This window comes from Corythoichthys intestinalis, chromosome 10, assembly GCF_030265065.1.
Source record: "Corythoichthys intestinalis isolate RoL2023-P3 chromosome 10, ASM3026506v1, whole genome shotgun sequence".
In the NCBI taxonomy this organism is placed as follows: domain Eukaryota; kingdom Metazoa; phylum Chordata; class Actinopteri; order Syngnathiformes; family Syngnathidae; genus Corythoichthys; species Corythoichthys intestinalis.
Genome location: NC_080404.1, coordinates 57,618,142 through 57,639,351, shown reverse-complemented (window position 1 = coordinate 57,639,351; position 21,210 = coordinate 57,618,142). Strand labels below are relative to the sequence as shown.

General features: G+C 40.3%; 1 protein-coding gene across 4 annotated transcripts in view; it reads right to left on the bottom strand.

The window, feature by feature from the left end:
* The window catches only part of slc8a1b (solute carrier family 8 member 1b), a 250,123-nt gene that overhangs the window by 209,322 nt on the left and 19,591 nt on the right, over positions 1 to 21,210 (bottom strand). For all 4 annotated transcript variants that reach the window (XM_057848307.1, XM_057848308.1, XM_057848309.1 and 1 more), the window contains 2 exons: positions 8,633 to 9,526; positions 4,189 to 4,353 (listed from right to left, as the gene is read on the bottom strand). In XM_057848307.1, the coding sequence (XP_057704290.1) occupies positions 4,189 to 4,353; positions 8,633 to 9,526 (1,059 nt within the window). The remainder of the gene's footprint in view (positions 1 to 4,188; positions 4,354 to 8,632; positions 9,527 to 21,210) is intronic.

The following is a 21,210-nucleotide window of genomic DNA, read 5'->3' as shown; positions in this document are numbered from 1 at the left end:
TACAGCGAGAAATCCGTCCCCTCCGGTTGTTGCTTTGCCCCTTGTCTGTCGCTGGGCTATAGAATACGCAATGGCTGAAGGTGTTGAAACTACACCTGAGCTCGTATGGGAGTACTTTGGCTACGGAAAAGTAACAGACGGCCGCGGCTTCACGGATGTAGGACAACGGGACCTCCTACGTGATTTCACATTTATGTGACTATGATCAGTCACGTTGCACAAAATTTAAGGTAAGTAAACGCTGTCATGAACGTTGTCCATGAACGTTGGTGTGTCTAGCGACGGTAAAGCAAATACTATAACGTAAGCTTGTTAACGAAGCAGATAACATGGCTAGTTAGAATGCCAAGAGGGCTAACCAGTTTCCTCTCTACCTTTAGCTTACTTTTGTAAAGTCTTCTGCCATTGACGAGATGTGATGAGGCGGGGTGGAGAGTACATAAATCAACAATGTGAGGTGTGGAGCCCAGTACTAAGTGAATCACATGTAAGTGCAGGTATGTGGACATTCTATTCTATGCTGCTTGATCGCTAATCCTGGCAACAACAATCTTTCTACTTGTGTGTGTCTAATTGCACCCAGTCATGTGTGAATCCCATCAGACGTGTGATAGTCCTGCAGACAAGTGGAATTAGTGCCACGGCACCTTCCCAGCCAATCAGGGAAGGTGAGCCAGTGGGGCCCATCTCTCCTCCTGTAGCGCTAGCAAAGGGGCCACCGCCATCCCCCTGGGATCCAGGGTGGTCCCCCGGACCATCCACGCCCCCATTAACTGGTTTTCAGGGAAGGGATGAGGGGAACGGCCACCGCCGCTCACGCCCGCCACCACTAGCCAATGACACAGGACACCACGAGACCCCGACGGCCCACTAGGCCCGGAGCAGGACAGGATCCCCACCCGGACGGGGAGACACCCAAGGAGGATACCCGGGTAGTACAGAGAAAGGAAGGCAGAAGCAGGAGAGCATCGAGAAGTTGCTGCAGTACAGGAGCCCCGACATTCCCTACCCCCGCAACCAGCAGCCTAGGTGAAGAGGAGGCCCCGCCCAGGGTGCCACACCAGAAAGAAAAGCGTGGGACCCACCTATCACCCTGTTATTGTGGCTGCCAGGTCTCCAACTGGCTGAGCAGCCATTACCCAGCACCGTGATAGGATTGTGTGGGAAGGGTCGTGCTGTGTATCCTTTAACCTTATTCAATAATAGTAAATAAGCACCTTATTTTTTTCAAAAAAATTTGCAAAGCTGGCGAGTGCAACCTGACTTTAACTACCAAACCCGTACCAAACCCTGATCCCCGTACCGAGGTACGTACCAAACTGGGACTTGTGTGTACCGTTACACCCTTAGTTCTGACCATTCATCAACTACATTACTACAAACAAGAAATATTAGTACGCTTTTTCTGAATAATTTAAACATTCCCCACTCTAAAGCATCATTGCACAGACGTTTGCAAAAGTAAGATAAGATCATTCTGATTCTTTCCTTTACCGCCGTCCTTGTATTCCCCTCTGGCATGTTAAGTCAGATCATAAAAGTATCTTGTAAGGCAAAGGTATTATGTCAGCAGATAAGATCTAAAACAGAGCCAGTGGACTTAAATCATCCCGAGAAGACCACCTCACAGACGCACTCGTACTGGAAACAAGACTATCTTGGGACACGGATTCGCTAGTAAAGGTAGAAGACGAGCGACGTGAGGAAGATATAAAGCCGAAAACTGGAAATAATACCTCGGACGCTCTGCTAGGAAAGCCGTGTAATGCCTCACAAAGCCTCGCATGATCTGTTTTACGGCGTTATTAAATCTTTGAAGGAGTCTAATGTCGGGATTCATCAACACAGCTTTGAGCTTGCTCATTCGTACCAGTTGATTGCAACTCTTTAATTCAGGCCGACAAGCTTGGAAATTGTAAGGCTTCACACTTAGTGGGTTACTTTAATTCATTCGTATTTATATAATTAAATTCAATGAGCGGTTATTTTGCCGAATGTTAATAAAGGAAAGAGAGGTGAATAAATTCAGAAAATATATACAATTTTAACATTTTCCATCCACCATTAAGTTTGTGTTCAAGACAACTCATGAACGAATAAAGGGGTTATTATCAAATTTTCAGTATATGTTTGTGATATGAAACAGAAGAGGTGGTTACATTTTGAGGTCACGAGGACAAAGGTCAAAGTTACAGAGGTCATCAATATAAAAAAAAAAAACAAGAACGAATAAAGGGATTGTTATCAAACTTGCATCATATATTGTAAAATGAAATGAAAGAGGTTATGAGGTCAAAGGTTACAGAGGTTAGAAATATGTTTGTGTTCAATATAACCCCATTATCCGTTCTTGAGTTACCATCAAACTTTGCAGCATATATTTGTAAGATTAAATGAAAGAGGTCATATCATTTTGGGGGGATGAGGTCAAAGGTCAGAATTATGTCGTACGAAATGGAATAGGTGGCTATATTTTGTGGTAATGAAGAGAAAGGTCACAGAGGTCAGAAATATGCTTGTCTTCAAAATAGCTCAAGAAAGAATAAAGGGGTTATTATTAAACTTGCAGCATATATTTGTAAGATGAAATGGAAGAGGTCATATCATTTAGGGTACTGAGGTCAAAGGTTACAGAGGTCAGAAATATGTGTTCAAGATAACCTCTTAATTCGTTCTGGAGGTATTATCAAATTTGCAACATATGTTTGAAATATGAAATGGAAGAGGTCATTACATTTTGGGGAATTGAGGTCAAAGGTCACAGAGGTAAGAAATATGTTTGTATTCATGATAACTCAAGAACGAATAAAGGGTTTTTTTCACAAACTGCAGGATTTTTTTGCCATACGAAATGGAATAGGTGGCTATATTTTGTGGTAATGAGGAGAAAGGTCACAAAGGTCAGAAATATGCTTGTCTTCAAAATAGCTCAAGAAAGAATAAAGGGGTTATTATTAAACTTGCAGCATATATTTGTAAGATGATATGGAAGAGGTCATATCATTTAGGGTACTGAGGTCAAAGGTTACAGAGGTCAGAAATATGTGTTCAAGATACCTCCAGAACGAATTAAGAGGTTATTATCAAATTTGCAACATATGTTTGAAATATGAAATGGAAGAGGTCATTACGTTTTGGGGAATTGAGGTCAAAGGTCACAGAGGTAAGAAATATGTTTGTATTCATGATAACTCAAGAACGAATAAAGGGTTTTTTCACAAACTGCAGGATTTTTTTGCCATACGAAATGGAATAGGTGGCTATATTTTGTGGTAATGAGGAGAAAGGTCACAAAGGTCAGAAATATGCTTGTCTTCAAAATAGCTCAAGAAAGAATAAAGGGGTTACTATTAAACTTGCAACATATATTTGTAAGATGAAATGGAAAGGTCATATCATTTAGGATACTGAGGTCAAAGGTTACAGAGGTCAGAAATATGTGTTCAAGATACCTCAAGAACGAATTAAGAGGTTATTATCAAATTTGCAGCATTTATTTGAAAAATGACATGGAAGAAGTCATTACATATTGGGGAATTGAGGTCAAAGGTTACAGAAGTCAGAAATATGTTTGTGTTCAAGATAACCCCTTTATTCATTCTTAAGTTTTCAAATTTGCAGCATCTATTTGAAAGATGAAATGGATGAGATCATACAATTAAGGGTAATGAGGTCAAAGGTCACAGAGGTCAGAAATATGTTTTGTTTTCAAGATAACGCCTTTATTCATTCTTGAGTTATTATTAAACTTGCAGCATATATTTGTAAGATGAAATGGAATAGGTCATATAATTTATGGTACTGAGGTCAAAGGTTATAGAGGTCAGAAATATGTTTGTGTTCAAAATAACTCAGGAATGAATAATGGGGTTGGTATCAAAGTTGCACGATATGTTTGTCGTATGAAACGGAATAGGCGAATATATTTTGGGGTAATGATGCCAAAGGTCACATAAGTCAGAAAAGGAATTCCACCATAACTTGATCAAGGATTACCCACACTTTACTTAATTTCCACGGTAGACGATACAATGAAATGAAAGAGAATGATGGTATTTAGGGGCATGGGAGCAAAGTTAAAAGTGTCAGAGATAATAGACAGGACCTTGTCAGACCAGTTCTGTACTTCCAGACTGACGTAGGCAAAAAATAACAGGCCTCGGGACAAGTAAATAAATCTCTCCTCACCTCTTTGTCGGGATGCTTCTGCTTGAGCTCCTTGAGAATCTTGGCCATGTCCCTACGAGTCTCCTCCTCGTCCAGGTCCTTCTCGTCGATATCCAAACCCAACGGGCCGTCCAGGAAGTCCACACCGTGTGAGTTGAGCATCTTGCCATCCATCTCGATGTCCACCTTGAGAAACACCAAACAAACCGTTTACTCCTTTTGACGCAACTCTTTAGTACAGCTTTGGATGATGTCATTTTTAACATTAAATTAAGCGAGAGACAGTGAGAACAAAAAGTGGTATTTGGTATATGGCAAAATGGCTTTTGGCAGATGGCATTTTTTTTTATATATATGGCAAAATAGCTTTTGGTATATGGCAGTTTTTGGTATATGGCAAACTAGTATTTGGTATTTGGCATTTTTTTCGGTATATGGCATGGCCTTACTTGGGCGCCAGCTGAATGTCAATGCACTGTGATGGTAAGTGTATGGTTGAAAATCACAACCACACATGTTTTTCTGCCATTCAAAATGAATGGGAAGTTTGGTCGTGCATAGCCGTCAATGGCATGGACGTGCATGGCCTGCAAAAATGCCATATACCAAATAAAAATTCTTTATACAAAAAAATGCCAAATACCAAAATCCATTTGCCATCTCCAAAAAAATGCCATATGCCAAAACCCATTTTGCCATATACCAAAAAATGCCATATGCCAAAAGCCGTTTTGCCATATACAAAAAAAAAAAACGCCATATAACAAAAGCCATTTGCCATATATCAAAAAATGGCACATACAAAAAAAAAATGCCAAATACCCAAACCCATTTTGCCATATACCAAAAAATGCCATATAACAAAAGCCATTTGCCATATACCAAAAAATGGCACACACAAAAAAATGCCAGATACCAAAAGCCATTTTGCCATATACCAAAAAAATGCCATATGCCAAAAGCCTTTTTGCCATATACAAAAAAAATGCCATATAACAAAAGCCATTTGCCATATACCAAAAAATGGCACATACAAAAAAATGCCAAATACCAAAAGCCATTTTGCCATATACCAAAAAAAAGCCATACGCCAAAAGCCTTTTTGCCATATACCAAAAAAAAAAAAAAGAAAAAAAAAAAAAAAAAAAAAAAGAAAAAATGCCATATACCGTAAGCCATTTTGCCATATACCCAAAAAATGCCACATACAAAAAAAAAAAAATAATCCCAAATACAAATATCCATTTTGGCATATACAAAAAAAATGCCATATACCGTAAGTCATTTTGCCATATACCCAAAAAATGCCACATACAAAAAAAAAAAAAAAAAAAGCCAAATACCAAAATCCATTTTGGCATATACAAAATAAAATGCCATATGCCAAAAGGCTTTTTGCCATTTACCAAAAAAATAAATAAATAAATAAAATTGGCATATACTAAAAAAAAGCCATTTTTGCCATATACCCAAAAAAATGCCATATACCAAGAGCCTTTTTGCCATACACACAAAAAAAATGCCATATACTGAAAGCCATTTTGCCATATGCCCCCAAAAAATCCAACATCCAAAAACCAAAATACCCCTTTTTGTTCTCGGTCCTGCTGAATTATGCTCGGCGTGCTAAAATCCTGAAAACCTGCGCGACTGGTTTCCATGCATGATTACTTCATCGAACATGAACACGTCCATCATTTTCTTTTTGTGTCATTTTGTAGCCGTCGGGGCTCAAGAGGCTGTAAAGGCGTTGATTGAATATAACTTTTCCTTTGGTACTTGAGGCAAATTGGCAATTTAACACTTTTGAAATTTGCATATCGTCATCCTCCGAGGCTGGAAACGTGATTTGGTTCCACGCGCTTTATCTGGTTGTATTACAACACTATGATTGCCAGAAGGCCTCAAAGAAACAATGTACAAACACTGTTTGTACTACTTTATTCATTTATTTTTAATATAAAACTTCCACATAAGGGAAGCCCTGTTTATAAAGCATGAAATAACCTCACGACCATGCTTTCATTGGCGATATTATTCCACCAAGTGGAATATTTGCTGACAAAAATGCGCAAGACATCAATTTTTAAGTAAGTCCCTTATACACTGCTTAAAAGTCAGCATTTTTTTTTTTTGCCAAGAGGAGTGGGGGCTGACATTAACCTAACAATTATTCATCTGAAGGTACTATTAATAGAGGTAAGTCCCTTTCACACGGACTCAAATGGCATTTTTTTCGCTATTCCGGAATGGGGAGAATGAAGATGTTAACTCCAGAGTTAGCATTTTACAAACATTTTGGAAGAGAAAGATTAAATCAGCAAGGGAAATTCCTGCTTAAGTGAGTTTCTGTCCCAGAAAAAGTAAAATAACTAGGGATGGGATCCTTCAACCTGATTGGACATCTATGGCCGTCAGTGGTAGCCAATGCCATGCAATTAGTTCATATTGGAGCATTTCACGTCATTTCCTGTTGATGTTTGGTCACTTCCTTTTTTATTGCAGGCATTTACAGGACCTGTAAAATCAACAGGGAGGTCACTTCAGTATCAGTATCGACACCTGATATGCATAGGCGGAGTTTGACTTTTGTGGAAGGGGGGGACAAAACATTAAACAATGAAATTCAGAATATTCATCTTGCCTCCCCAGTTGTAGTTTTGGCTATGAAAAGCGAAGGCCCGTCTCTAAGGGGCTAGTCATACGTATGATCTCTACAAAAAAATAATTTTGACCCATTGAGAAATACTTTGTAGGACTCTTGTTCATTTCATTCATTTTTGTATTTTTTGCCATGTAGCATTTTTTTTTTTTGCCATGTGGCAAAATGGATTTTGCTATGTGCCATTTTTTGGCAAAAATGCATTTTGCCATGTTGCAATCTTTGGCAATTTTTGCCATGTGGCAAAATCCATTTTGCCACATGACCAAAAAAAGCCACATGGCACAATCCATTTTGCTATATGGCCAAAAGAAATGCCACATGACAAAACAATGTGGCAAAATTTTTGCCACATGGCCAAAAAATGCCACATGGCAAAATCCATTTTGCCACATGGCCAAAAGAAATGCCACATGACAAAACAAAGCCACAAGGCAAACTCCATTTTGCCACATGGCAAAAAAATATCACATGGCAAAATTCATTTTGCCACATGGCCAAAAGAAATGCCGCACACCATTTTGCCACACGGCAAAAAAAAATGGCACCTGGCAAAATCCGATTTTGCCACATGACAAAACAAAGCCACATGGCAAACTCCATTTTGCCACATGGCAAAAAAATGGCACATGGCAAAATCCATTTTGCTACATGGCAAAAAAATATCACATGGCAAAATCAATTTTGCCACATTGCCAAAAGAAATGCCACACACTATTTTGGCACACGGCAAAAAAAATGCCACGTGGCAAAATTATTTTTGCCACATGGCAAAATCCATTTTGCCACCTGGCAAAAAAGAAATGCCACATGGCAAATCCATTTTGCCACATGGCAAAATCATTTTTGCCACATGTCAAAATCCATTTTGCCACATGGCCAAAAAAAAAATGCCACATGGTAAAATCCATTTTGCCACATGGCAAATACCACTTTTGGTTCTCACTGTCTCTCGATTTTTGTGCATCTAGCATAAAATTTGAGAATTTTACAGCCATTTTACTTGTATAAAAAAAAATAATAATAATAAAATAATAAATAATAAAAGTAATCCAGATCTTATTAGGGAACGACTTTGAATTTTTTTATGTCGCTTCTCATGGAGACTCATATATGCCTATGGGAGGTGTCTGTTTTGGTTTTAGGTCGCGAACGGCTTTGGTTTTGAAAATATTTGAATGTTAAGTTTTAGAAAATTGGCCCTTTACGGATTGGCCCCGTGTCCCGTCAACTGATAGTGAAGTCTATGGACCAAGAAACGCAGCAGTGGGACAATGTGATCGGATCGAGACAGCTCATACATCAAAATATGATTTCATGCATTATTTTTACTAGTCTAAAAATATAGGTACCGGACCGGCATCGAATTAGTTTTGGATCAGTTTCGGCAAAACGTATCTTATCGTAAGTCAAAAGATCAGCGTCTCTAGATTGTATGCCCTGAGGAAATCTGGAGCTATCTCTCCATACAAGTGCTACCCTCCGCTGGGATGTTGTATTTTGCTAGTATTCAAGTTACAAAACAGCGAGCCGTGAGAATGGGGCAAGTATAAAAGTAGCTCATGGCTTCTCTTGTCTTTCCTGCCTTTTATGGTTTTACTTTTGTTTACGTGTGTCCGGAACGAAGCCGGTTGAAATGTGACATCTGTAACAAAACATCACTGATAGCAAACCTATAGGTTGCCTGGAGACGAAGATCAAGCTAGGCGAGTAAAACAAAACAGAGCTAAACTTTCGAGATAAGCCTCTGAAGTCTATATGTGTAAGAGAAACTTTGATGATGGCGAAGAGCGGCGAGTATACCTTAGAAGGAAGCGGCCGGTCGCCTTCGGTCTCGATGATCATGCCGCGCTGCTTGCCCGTCCTGTAGCGTTTGTACACGTACTTGTAGAAGAGCAAGCGGCGGTCCGCCACCCAGGCGAAAACCACGCAGATGGGGAAGAAGAAGAAAGTGAGCAGGGCCTCCCACACCTGCACCACTCCGGGCGAGATGACCGACAAGATCAGGTAGAGCCAGATGTAGGCGAAGATGCTCCAGGACGCGGTGACGAAGAAGACCCTCAGATGCTTCACCTTCCTGGTCTCGCCGTCGGGCACCACCCAAACGCAAATCCCGATGATGACGAACATGTTGAAGGCGGCCGAGCCCACGATGGTGGAGGGGCCCAGGGTGCCCGCGTCGAAGCCGTGGCCCACCACCTCGATGACGGACAGCAGGATCTCCGGAGCCGAGGATCCCAGAGCCATGAGGGTGAGGTTGGAGACGGTCTCGTTCCAGATGCGAACCGTGGTGGTGCTGGTCTCGCCGTTGGGTTTCTTGATGGTGATCTCCTTCTCCTGAGAGGTGATCACTTCGATGGACGCCATGAAGCGGTCGGCGATGATGGAAACGCCCAGGAACATGTACACCAAAGCTACGAAGTACACCGTCGCCCGGGCGACTTTGTCGCCGAACGACGGGTTCACGGGCTCCCACACGGGCAACAGGACACCGGGCGAGCACTCTTCCGCCTTGCCGCAATCCGTCTTATTGGGAGACGGCGCCGACGCCGATCCGCTTACGCTCGGCTCGGGAGGAGCGCCGGCGAGCGAAGGCTGAAGCCTGACGAGCAGAACGAGGGCCGCGACCGACAGCTTCAGAGCCATGTTGATGTCGGGATCCCGGACGTGCGGTGACGATAGATGACGATGCCGAACCTTCGGGAATGAACAGAAAAAATGACCATTAATGAAGTAGGACAGAAACCATTTAGACTGCCATTTGAAGTCGGAGGGAAAACCGGAAATGGATTGGACGTCGATGGCCGTCAGTTGCAGCTAATGCTAGGCAATGAAATCATTTTAGGGCATTACACGTCATTTCCTGTTGATTTTCGGTGACTCCCTATTGATTTGGGGGCATTTCGGGTCACTTCCTGTTGATTTTGGGGCATTTCAAGTCACTTCCTGTTGATTTTAGGGCATATCAGGAAACATCCTATTGATTTCGGGGCATATCTGGTCAATTCCTGCTGATTTGGGGGCATTTTGGGTTAACTTCCTGTTGATTCCATGGCATATCACTTTACGTCCTGTTGATTTTAGGGCATATCAGGTAACTTCCTGTTGATTTGGGGGCATTTTGGGTCACTTCCTGTTGGTTTCAGGGTATTTCGGTTCAATTCCCGTTGATTCTGGGGCATATCGGGTTACTTCCTGTTGATTTTAGGGCATATCATGTATCTTTCTGCTGATTTCAGGGCATTTCGGGTCACTTCCTATTGATTTCGGGTTACTTACTGTTGATTTTGGGGCATTTCAGGTCACTTCCTGTTGATTTTAGGGCATATCAGGAAACATCCTATTGATTTCGGGGCATATCGGGTCAATTCCTGCTGATTTTGGGGCATTTTGGGTAACTTCCTGCTGATTCCATGGCATATCACTTTACGTCCTGTTGATTTTAGGGCATATCAGGTAACTTCCTGTTGATTTGGGGGCATTTTGGGTCACTTCCTGTTGATTTCAGGGCATTTCGGGTCAATTCCCGTTGATTCTGGGGCATATCATGTATCTTTCTGCTGATTTCAGGGCATATCATGTATCTTTCTGCTGATTTCAGGGCATTTCGGGTCACTTCCTATTGATTTCGGGGCATTTCGGGTTACTTACTGTTGATTTTGGGGCATTTCAGGTCACTTCCTGTTGATTTTAGGGCATATCAGGAAACATCCTATTGATTTCGGGGCATATCGGGTCAATTCCTGCTGATATTGGGGCATTTTGGGTAACTTCCTGCTGATTCCATGGCATATCACTTTACGTCCTGTTGATTTTAGGGCATATCAGGTAACTTCCTGTTGATTTGGGGGCAATTTGGGTCACTTCCTGTTGATTTCAGGGCATTTCAGGTCAATTCCCGTTGATTCTGGGGCATATCGGGTTACTTCCTGTTGATTGTAGGGCATATCATGTATCTTTCTGCTGATTTCAGGGCATTTCGGTTCACTTCCTACTGATTTCGGGGCATCTCTGGTTACTTACTGTTGATTTCAGGGCATCTTGGGTCACTTTCTGTTGATTTCAGGGCATACCGAGTTACTTCCTGTTGATTTCGGGTCACTTTCTGTTGATTTCAGGGCATTTTGAGTCTCTTCCTGATGATTTTAAGGGCATATCGGGTCAATTCCTGTTGATTCTGGGGCATATCCGGTAACTTCCTGTTGATTTGGGGGCATTTCGGGTCACTTCCTGTTGATTTCAGGGCATTTCGAGTCAATTCCTGTTGATTTTGGGGCATATCGGATTACGTCCTGTTGATTTTAGGGCATATCAGGTAACGTTCTGTTGATTTCAGGGCATTTCGGGTAACTTCCTATTGATTTCGGGGCATTTCGGGTTACTTACTGTTGATTTCGGGGCTTTTCAGGTAACTTCCTGTTGATTTCAGGGCATATCACTTCATGTCCTTTTGATTATGGGTCACTTCCTGTTGATTTTGGGGCATATCGGATTACTTCCTGTTGATTTTAGGGCATATCAGGTAACGTCCTGTTGATTTCAGGGCATTTCGGGTAACTTCCTATTGATTTCGGGGCATTTTGGGTTACTTACTGTTGATTTCTGGGCTTTTCAGGTAACTTCCTGTTGATTTCAGGGCATATCACTTCATGTCCTTTTGATTATGGGTCACTTCCTGTTGATTTCAGGGTATCTTGGGTCACTTTCTGTTGATTTCAGGGCATATCAGGTTACTTCCTGTTGATTTCGGGTCACTTTCTGTTGATTTCAGGGCATTTTGGGTCACATCCTTTTGATTTTAGGGCATATCGGGTTACTTCCCGTTTATTTCGGTGTATTTCGGGTCACTTCCTGTTGCTTTAAGGGCATTTCAGGACACCTCCTGCTGATTTCAGAGCATATCGGGTTACTTCCTGTTGATTCCACTGCATTTCAGGTCACTTCCTGTTGATTTCAGGGCTTTCCAGGTCCCTTCCTGTTGATTTGGGGGCATTTCGGGTAACCTCCTGTTGATTTTAGGCCATGTCACTTTACGTCCTGTTGATTTTAGGGCATATCAGGTAACTTCCTGTTGATTTCAGGACATTTCAGGTCACTTCCTATTGATATCACGGCATATCGTTTTACTTAATGTTGATTTCGGGTCACTTCCTGTTGTTTTTAGGGCATATCGGGTCCCTTTCTGTTAATTTCTGTACATTTCGGGTCGCTTACTGTTGATTTCGGGACATTTATGGGTCACTTCCTGTTGATTATGGGTTACTGAACAGGAAATGAATTGAATTGAATTGAAATGAATTAGGTACCTCATAATATGATACGATTAGCGATTCAAGGCTCATGAAAACAATGATCTCTCAATATATGGCGGTACAACAATTATGGAAACGTGGGTGAGGGAATGATTCAAAGATATATTGATTTTTTTTGTCATTTCTTATTGATTTTGGGGCATTTCCGGGTTATTTCTTGTTAATTTTGGAGCTTTTACAGCTCATTTCCTGTTGATTTTGGGTTACTGACCCGGGAATGTCCCCAAATGAATAAGGAGTGAGCAAATCAACAGGAAGTGACCTGTAAATGCCCTAAAATGTCTACGAAGTGACCTATAAATTCCCCCAAAACCACGAAGACTGGCTGTGAAAGTTTGTTTCAGTGCCATTGACAGCGCTAGACGTCCAAAGACACTATTCGACTGGAAAAATATGCTAGCACTTCGATAACATTCTGTTACGGACGGGGACAACCGCCTTTCGTCACTTCCATCCGGTTCGGTATATTTCTAGACGACGGACTGCTGCCTCTGCAAAATTAATGCGGTTTATACTGCAGTTCATTGGGAGGCAGGAGCAGAAGCTCAAACATCAAAAGGTATCTTGCAGGTGTTTGCATTACGCTTTAAGGGCAGGAAGTTCAAATAACTCCACCAAAGATAAACTCCAATTTCCTAATATCCAACAATACATTTTTTTCCCTACTCTGAAGTCTGCGGGACGTTCTCCGATAACCGTCTCGGGCTGACTCGCGGTAACAAGGTTTGCCGAGTAAATGAGGTTACAGCGTAAACGCGTTTGGCTGTTGGTGATGCTGGGACTGGAAATTGTGTTTTCAATCTGGCTGGCAAGATAACAAACACTGCAGTACAGGTAAGGAATTTACAAGCACTAAGCAAACGGCCACTGTTTACACCACGACGGATTGGTGGTTATGTGTAGCTTATGTAAGAATAATGATGAAGCGGATGTAATGATTTTTAACTAGGGCTGTCAAAATGATCGCGTTAACGGGCGGTAATTAATGTTTTAAATTAATCACGTTAAAATATTTGACGCAATTAACGCACATGCCCTGCTCAAACAGATTAAAATGACAGCAGAGTGTAATGTCCGCTTGTTACCTGTTTTTTGGTGTTTGGCGCCCTCTGCTGGCGCTTGGGTCCAACTGATTTTATGGCTTTCAGCACCATGAGTGAGCATGGTGTAATTATTGACATCAACAATGGCGAGCTATTAGTTTATTTTTTGATTGAAAATTTTTACAAGTTTTAATAAAACGAAAACATTAAGAGGGGTTTTAATATAAAATTTCTATAACTTGTTCTAACATTTATCTTTTATGAACTACAAGTCTTTCTAGCCATGGATCGCTTTAAGAGAATGTTAATAATGTTAATGCCATCTTGTTGATTTATTGTTATAATAAACTAATACAGTACTTATGTACCGTATGTTGAATGTATATATTCGTCTTGTGTCTTATCTTTCCATTCCAACAATAATTTACAGAAAAATATGGCATATTTTAAAGATGGTTTGAATTGCGATGAATTACGATTAATTCATTTTAAGCTGTGATTAACTGTATATATATATATATATATATATATATATATATGTATATATATATATACACATATATATATTAGGGCTGTCAAAATTATCGCGTTAACGGGCGCAATTAACGCACATGTCCCGCTCAGAAAGTATTCTGCCTTTTGGTAAGTTTTACAGCAAGGCTTTTTCTTGTGTGTGACATGGTTTATTGTTTTCTTGCCAGTTCAATATGGCTGCACGACGTCTCGGGCTGACGCCTACGTTGTAATGTTGTGCTTATATGATCTTGGACAAGATTTGTCCGTAAGTATGGTTGTTGTAAAGAATGTACATATTATGTTAGTAAGCGAAATGTTCTATTTTTTGTATGAGACGCTTTTTGTTTATGTTTAGTGAACCTGTATAGCGTGCTAAGCTAACGTTGTTGCTAATGCAATGCTTGCGTACTTTTTTTTTTGTAGTTTTACGACGGTCTAAAGAGGACAATGGGTTGAGGCCATTTTATTAATAAATCAGATGGAAAAGGAAGAAGTCTGACTATTAAGGAGTCATTCACTCGCTGTCTAGCTTTGGAAAAAGTAGACGCTTCGGAGTGAGGACAGCATAGACAGATTTAAATGACAGTAGAGTGAAATGCCCACTACAGTCCTTATGTACCATATGTTGAATGTATATATCCATCTTGTGTCTTATCTTTCTATTCCAACAATTTATTTTACAGAATATATACAGTATATAATTTACAGAAAAATATGGCATATTTTATAGATGGTTTGAATTGTGATTAATTGCGATTAATTATGATTAATTAATTTTTAAACTGTAATTAACTCGATTAAAAATTTTAATCGTTTGACAGCCCTAATATATATATATGTATATATATATATATATATGTGTATATATATATATATATATATATATATATATATATATATATATATATATGTATGTATATGTATATATATATATATATATATATATATATGTATATATATATATATATATGTATATGTATATATATATATATATATATATATATATATATATATATATACATATATATCAGCAAGGACGTTGAAGATGAGACATGGCTGGGTCTTTTAGCATGACAATGATCCCAAACACACAGACAGGGCAACAAAGGAGTGGCTTCATAGGAAGCATTTCAAGGTCCTGCAGTGGCCTAGCCAGATCTCAACCCCATAGAAAATCTGTGGAGGGAGTTGAAAGTCCGTGTTGCCCAACGACAGCCCCAAAACATCACTGCTCTAGAGGAGATCTGCATGGAGGAATGGGCCAAAATACCAGCAACAGTGTGTGAAAAGCTTGTGAAGAGTTACAGAAAACGTTTGGCCTCCGTTATTGCCAACAAAGGGTACATAATTAAGTATTGAGATGAACTTCTGGTATTGACCAAATGCTTATTTTCCACCATGATTTTGCAAATAAATTCTTTAAAAATCAAACAATGGGATTTCCTGTTTTTTTCCCCACATTCTGTCTCTCATGGTTGAGGTTTACCCAAGTTGACAATTACAGGCCTCTCTAATATTTTCAAGTGGGAGAACTTGCACAATTAGTGGCTGACTAAATACTTATTTGCCCCACTGTACCTGCTCTACTCTTCCTGCACCAAAATAAAAGTATGTATCACAAAATAGGTCGACATCAATGGCAAGCCAATGATTTCAATATATAGAAAGCGCTAATACATCATGTTCTCATTCCCATAAATACATGCATTAATCTCATTATTCTTTGGATATGGCTGCGTCAATCCGGTCTGAGGTTTCCCCATCTTGATCAGGCAGCGGCTCTTCCCTTTGTGCGGTCACACCAGGCTTTGTGTGGCATTTCAGATGATAAATAATTCAGTGTGCTTGGGATTTTTCATCCCTTTCCCTCACTTAAGGGACTTTTCTTCTTTCCCTTCTTTTCCCCCAATAAGCAAAGCGCTGAAGTGAACCACATTGCACCCCCGCACGCCGGCTGTTTTGTGGCACACCGCTGTGCTTTAAACACGATTATTAGGGATGAAAATGACCACATTGTTCTGTCGGGGGTGGACAACTAAAGTGAGATATTGTCACTCCTCATGACGGGTCATTGCTATAGCCCCGTCCAATGTGATAAATCAAACGATTTCACAGGTGGAGGCCAATGTTCCTTCTGAGCTGCACGCGCGCAATCACGCACTGCTTGCACATACTCAGCACACAAGAAAATCTATGCAGTGTGTCAAGTTCAAATACGAATCCTTAGGTAGACATTTATAATATCACCCAAAATAAGGAGAGAAGGCAATTAATTTAGTTGAAAAACTTGCAAGCTAATTAGCTTCAACCATCGTTCTAACTAGCCCCTCCTTCACCTCACCTTTTATTTGGGATAGCCCTAGCAACAAGAGAGATGCCAATCCTAAAGGGATGGGGAGCAAGGCGGGCGACTACTCTATGAATTTGGTTGGCTATGTGTATGCATGTAGTTGGGATTAATACAAGTCTGGCCCAGCCGATACGCAGACTATGCAGCTGCTTAGGGCCCCTGACCACTAGGGGGCCCCCAATCTGGCAACCTCATTTTATACGTTGTTAGTAGAGCATCATGAATAATGTGGCGCGCATTGCCGTTTATCTATGCAAACATCCATTTTCTTGTCATTACAATCTGGCAACCTGGGAAGTGACGTTGAACCTGCTTCGTGATGATTGGTGCTCAAATTTGCTTTGAAAATAGATGCATGAATATGTCGAAGAGAATTTATCCTTCTGGAGCAGAGAAACGACAAATCTGATTACTATACAAAATATGGACGTATGGGTTGGATTGCATGTATGGGTTTCACAGTACACTGTGACGAAATGTTGGGCAAAACATATGGGCCCCTTAGCATTATTTTGCTTAGGGCCCCCAAATGGCCTGGGCCGGCCCTGGATTAATACATGTGTGTCAGCACATTCCAGCAAAGCAAAAACTGTTTTGCTGTTGCCTTTTAACCTTGGTAGGGCAAGAGTCTTCAAGGCTTCTTCAAGACAAAACGTTCCTTCTTTGTGACCAATATTAATATGCATAAACATTTCTTCATTGCGAGCAACAATTGATTAGAGCAAATATATATTAACAACTTCATAAATATCTCATCAAATACCTTTCATGAAGCAATAGCATTTGGCAAGTAATAAAATGCAACAATATGATTTCCTAAATGCCCCAGACTGTTTTAGTTTGTGTTGAAGTTGACCTGTGGAACCTAGGCCGGTTTAAACTGGTGAGAATGACAAGACAGTATTATCAAGAGCTAAGCATGTCTATAGTTATCAATTCCAAAAATGTCTCTTACTGCAATCAATCATGAAACATCCTATTATGGCAATCAATACTTTATTCTGAGCCTTCATTGGTAACAGCAAGTATTTAATAACCTTTTAATAATCATCTTATCCTAGTGCACAAATTTAAATTAAAAAGAAAAGTATTGTAGCGTTACAAGGACCACTGTTGGCGCCGCAGTGATTGGTCAGCGCTAGGCATGTGCCGGTTACTGGTTTCAAGGTTTACCGTGGTATGAAAACATCCCGTTTTCAAAACCACTCAAATTTTCCCTCATACCGTAGTTATGGTATTAGCTATTATTTTAGGTCCCAAAAATGTAGCAAGAAATCCGTGGCTTGGAGCGGCAGTGCACTGCTGACCCATCCCCTTCCAGTTGTTGCTCTGTCAGTGACACTACACCCGAGCTTTATCCCCCTGCAAAATTAGACAAAAGTCACTAGAATGGGAGTACTTCGGCGTCAAAAACAGAAACAGACGGTCACGGCTCAGAGGAGGACGGTCCGCCGACGTGCAGGCAACACCTCCAACATGATTTCGCATTTACGTGAACGTTTTCACCAGCTAAGAGAGTTCACTGAAGCTGGTTTAGTGAGTCTAGTGATGGTAAAACAAATACTATAACGTAAACTTGTTAACAAGGCAGACATTGTGGCTAGTTAGCATGCCAAGACGGCTAACTAGTTTCCTGAAACTGTGGCATTTTTGCTTAAGGTTGTGATACTGTCAAAATCTCACAGCAGCACCTGCCTAGTCAGTACTGGACAAAAGTAGGCTAATGTTAGAGACAAAACTAGTTAGAATAGAACCGAATAGCCCTTTTTATTGTCATTATACAGTTACGTTGGCATGCTAATTAGCCATGTTATCTGCCTCGTTAACAAACATACGTTATGGTATGTGTTTTACCACTGTTAGACACACTAAACACGCTCGAGTTAACTCTCGTAGCTGGTAGGAAACGTTGATGACAGCGTTTACTAGTGGTGTCAACAATAATCGATGCGGCGATGCATCCCGTTGCGGGGCATGGACAATTCGATTCGATGCGTGCAACAAGCTGAATCGATTCAGCGCATTTTAAAATATATAAGTACGTTCAAAAATCTTCCCTGCGCAATTCCGGTGATGCAAAGGATTTGGTTTCCCCATTTGTATTATTATTTTCATGTTTCATTTTTTTACACACCGCATAACTGTAGTCAAGTTTCCCACCAACCTCGTAGAAGCCAAATTGTCTCCAGATGTCTGCTTTCAATGTCTTAGGTGCATCAATAATCTTTCTCGCTCCCTCTTTCTCCGCTTCAGCCATTGTTATGTTATGTCCTATCTCTTAGAGGTTAGATCTTGTGCCCGAACCAGATATACGGGTCGGGTCGGGTTGGGTCGGGTCGTGGCCAAAATGTTAGGCATTCACGTTCGGGTCGGGCCGCCGTGCCGGACTAATAAATTATTAAAAAAAAAAAAAAAAAAATGGGATAAAACCGAGAGCAGGCTCTCTGTATTGTGCATTTGCTTGTGCAAGCACATGAACGCCGTGGGCCGCATGGTTTTTTTTTATATTAAACTTTCCCAGCGTTATTTCGTTGTGTAAATGCTTTTATAATGATAAAACTATGTAGACTATTTAAACATGAAGAAAACTCTTTCAACTTTTTCTGCCAACTCGAACAAATGAAAATAAATTGCTGCTGCTGCGTTTTTTTTCCCGCGTCACTCCAACAAACAAATACAAAAAAAAAATCGGGTTTTTCGGGCTGGACCTGCAAATCTAGTTAATTGATTGGGCTCGGGCCGGGTCGGGCTTCAATACCAGTGGGCCGTGTCGGGTCGGGCTGGATTTTTTAGGCCCGATCTAACCTCTATTGCACATATATAGTGGGCTAGGCCTACATTTTACTTTTGATCTAAATTGCAATTTAGTTGATGTTTTGTTTGCAACTGAACTGATGCCTTGATTGATATTGCGATAAAGATGCTGCTGCACTACAATATTTTCTTTGTCGTTTTCTTTAATATTTACTTGAATATTTTTATTGATGGGTTGTTGTGACTAAAATACAGTGACTGTTATTACTGATTTTGCACAGGAGTTCAGATGTTGCACTGTGTGAAAGGCTGCTACTGTGTGTAAAAAAAAAAGAGAAAGCCCTGGTCTCATTCAAAGCACTAATTAAATGCTGTGATCTGTTTTTTTTAAATATATATATATATATATATATATATATATATATATATATATATATATATATATATATATATATATATATATCTGAAAGTATTTTCATTTGACTTCAACCAGGAGTGACACAAGAGCCAATAAAAAGTTGTTTAATGTCTGACCGCTTGTGTTGCCTCATGATTCACGAAAAATATGCTTTGCTTTAGGATTTTAAGGCATCCCAAGCCCTAATGCATCGTGATGCATTGCCGAATCGCATCGAATCGAATCGTGACCCTCTGAATAAAATCGAATCAAATCGTGGCCCTCCGAATTGTAATCGAATCGAATCGTGAGGGCAGTGCCGATGCACACCTCTAGCGTTTTACTAACCTTTAATTCTGTATAAAGCGACGGGCGTGTTAATGTATATGCAAAATCATATTGGAGGTATTGCCTCCTCTGGCAGCCACCCTCTGCAAATATGTGTTACATGTCGGTTGGCCCTCCTCTAAAGCCACAGCCGTCTATAACTTTTCTGTAGCCGAAGTACATGTAGTCCCCAGGGTTACGAACGAGTTCCGTTCAGAGACTGGCGATGTAACCCGAAGGCAAGTCAGAATGAACCCTTTATGTACCTCTAAATACAAAACAACTGTCCTTTTTATTTCGTTTTGAATCGATTTTTGGCATACCATGACATGACGACCATCTGAGAAAGGCTGAAAATGAGTCCTAACGTAGCAAAAAAAATTGAAAAAATTACAAGCTTTGAATCGATAGACAAAGGGAATACAACTGCACATTAGTAGGTAGCAGTATCAAGTGCGCGTGTGGGTAACACCGGCCAGCTTTGGCCGGCTGAGCACTGGCAGCTTCATTGATTTCTAATTGAAATATCACGTTTCATAATATCCCCCGTGAGCCGCCATCAAAAACGGCCGGGCTCGCGTTCAAAAGGAATTCTGTGTGGGAACAAAAGTGAGCTGATGTGGAAAAGGGGCAAAACATGAGGTGTGCTACACTCGTGAGATTGACACCAGTGCGCGACACTCGGTCTCAAAATTTAGGAACAATGCTAGGAATTAAATTCAACATTCTGAAATTGAGTCGAACTCCATCCGATATGACATTTGCGATTTCATTTTTTAACAACAATGCAGAGAAAAGGTGATATAATTAAATTATACATGTATATATGGTTAATGGTAAATGGACAGTACTTATATAGCGCATTTATCTACATGGTTACCATGTCCAAAGCGCTTTACATTAGCACACACACCAATGGTGTTGATGCCATGCAAGGTGCTGCCAACCCATTAGGGGCAAATTAGTTCAGTGCCTTGCCTAAGAGCACTTTGACATTGGGCAGATGTAGCCGGGAATCAAACCGCTGACCTTTCGGTCCAAGGGCAACTCCAGCTACCAACTGCTCCACGGCCGCCCATATATATATATATGTTAGGGCTGTCAAAAGATTAAAATTTTTAATCCAGTTAAACACAGTTTAAAAATTAATTCATCGTAATTAATCGCAATTCAAACCATCTCTAAAATATGCCATATTTTTCTGTAAATTATTGTTGGAATGGAAAGATAAGACACAAGATGGATATATACATTCAACATACTGTACAAAAGTACTGTACTGTTTATTATTACAATAAATCAACAAGATGGCATTAACATCAACATTCTGTTAAAGCGATCCATGGATAGAAAGACTTGTAGTTCTTAAAAGATAAATGTTAGTACAAGTTATAGAAATTTTATATTAAAACCCCTCTAAATGTTTTCGTTTTAATAAAATTTGTAAAATTTACAATCAAAAAATAAACTAGTAGGTCGCCATTGTTTATGTCAATAATTACACAATTGTCATGGTCATAAAATCAGTCGCACCCAAGTGCCAGCAGAGGGCGACAAAACTCCAAAAAAACACAAGTAACAAGTGCACATGACCCTTTGCTGTCATTTTAATCTGTTTGAGCGGGGCATTTGCGTACCGCCCGTTAACACGATAATTTTGACAGCCCTAATGTGTGTGTGTG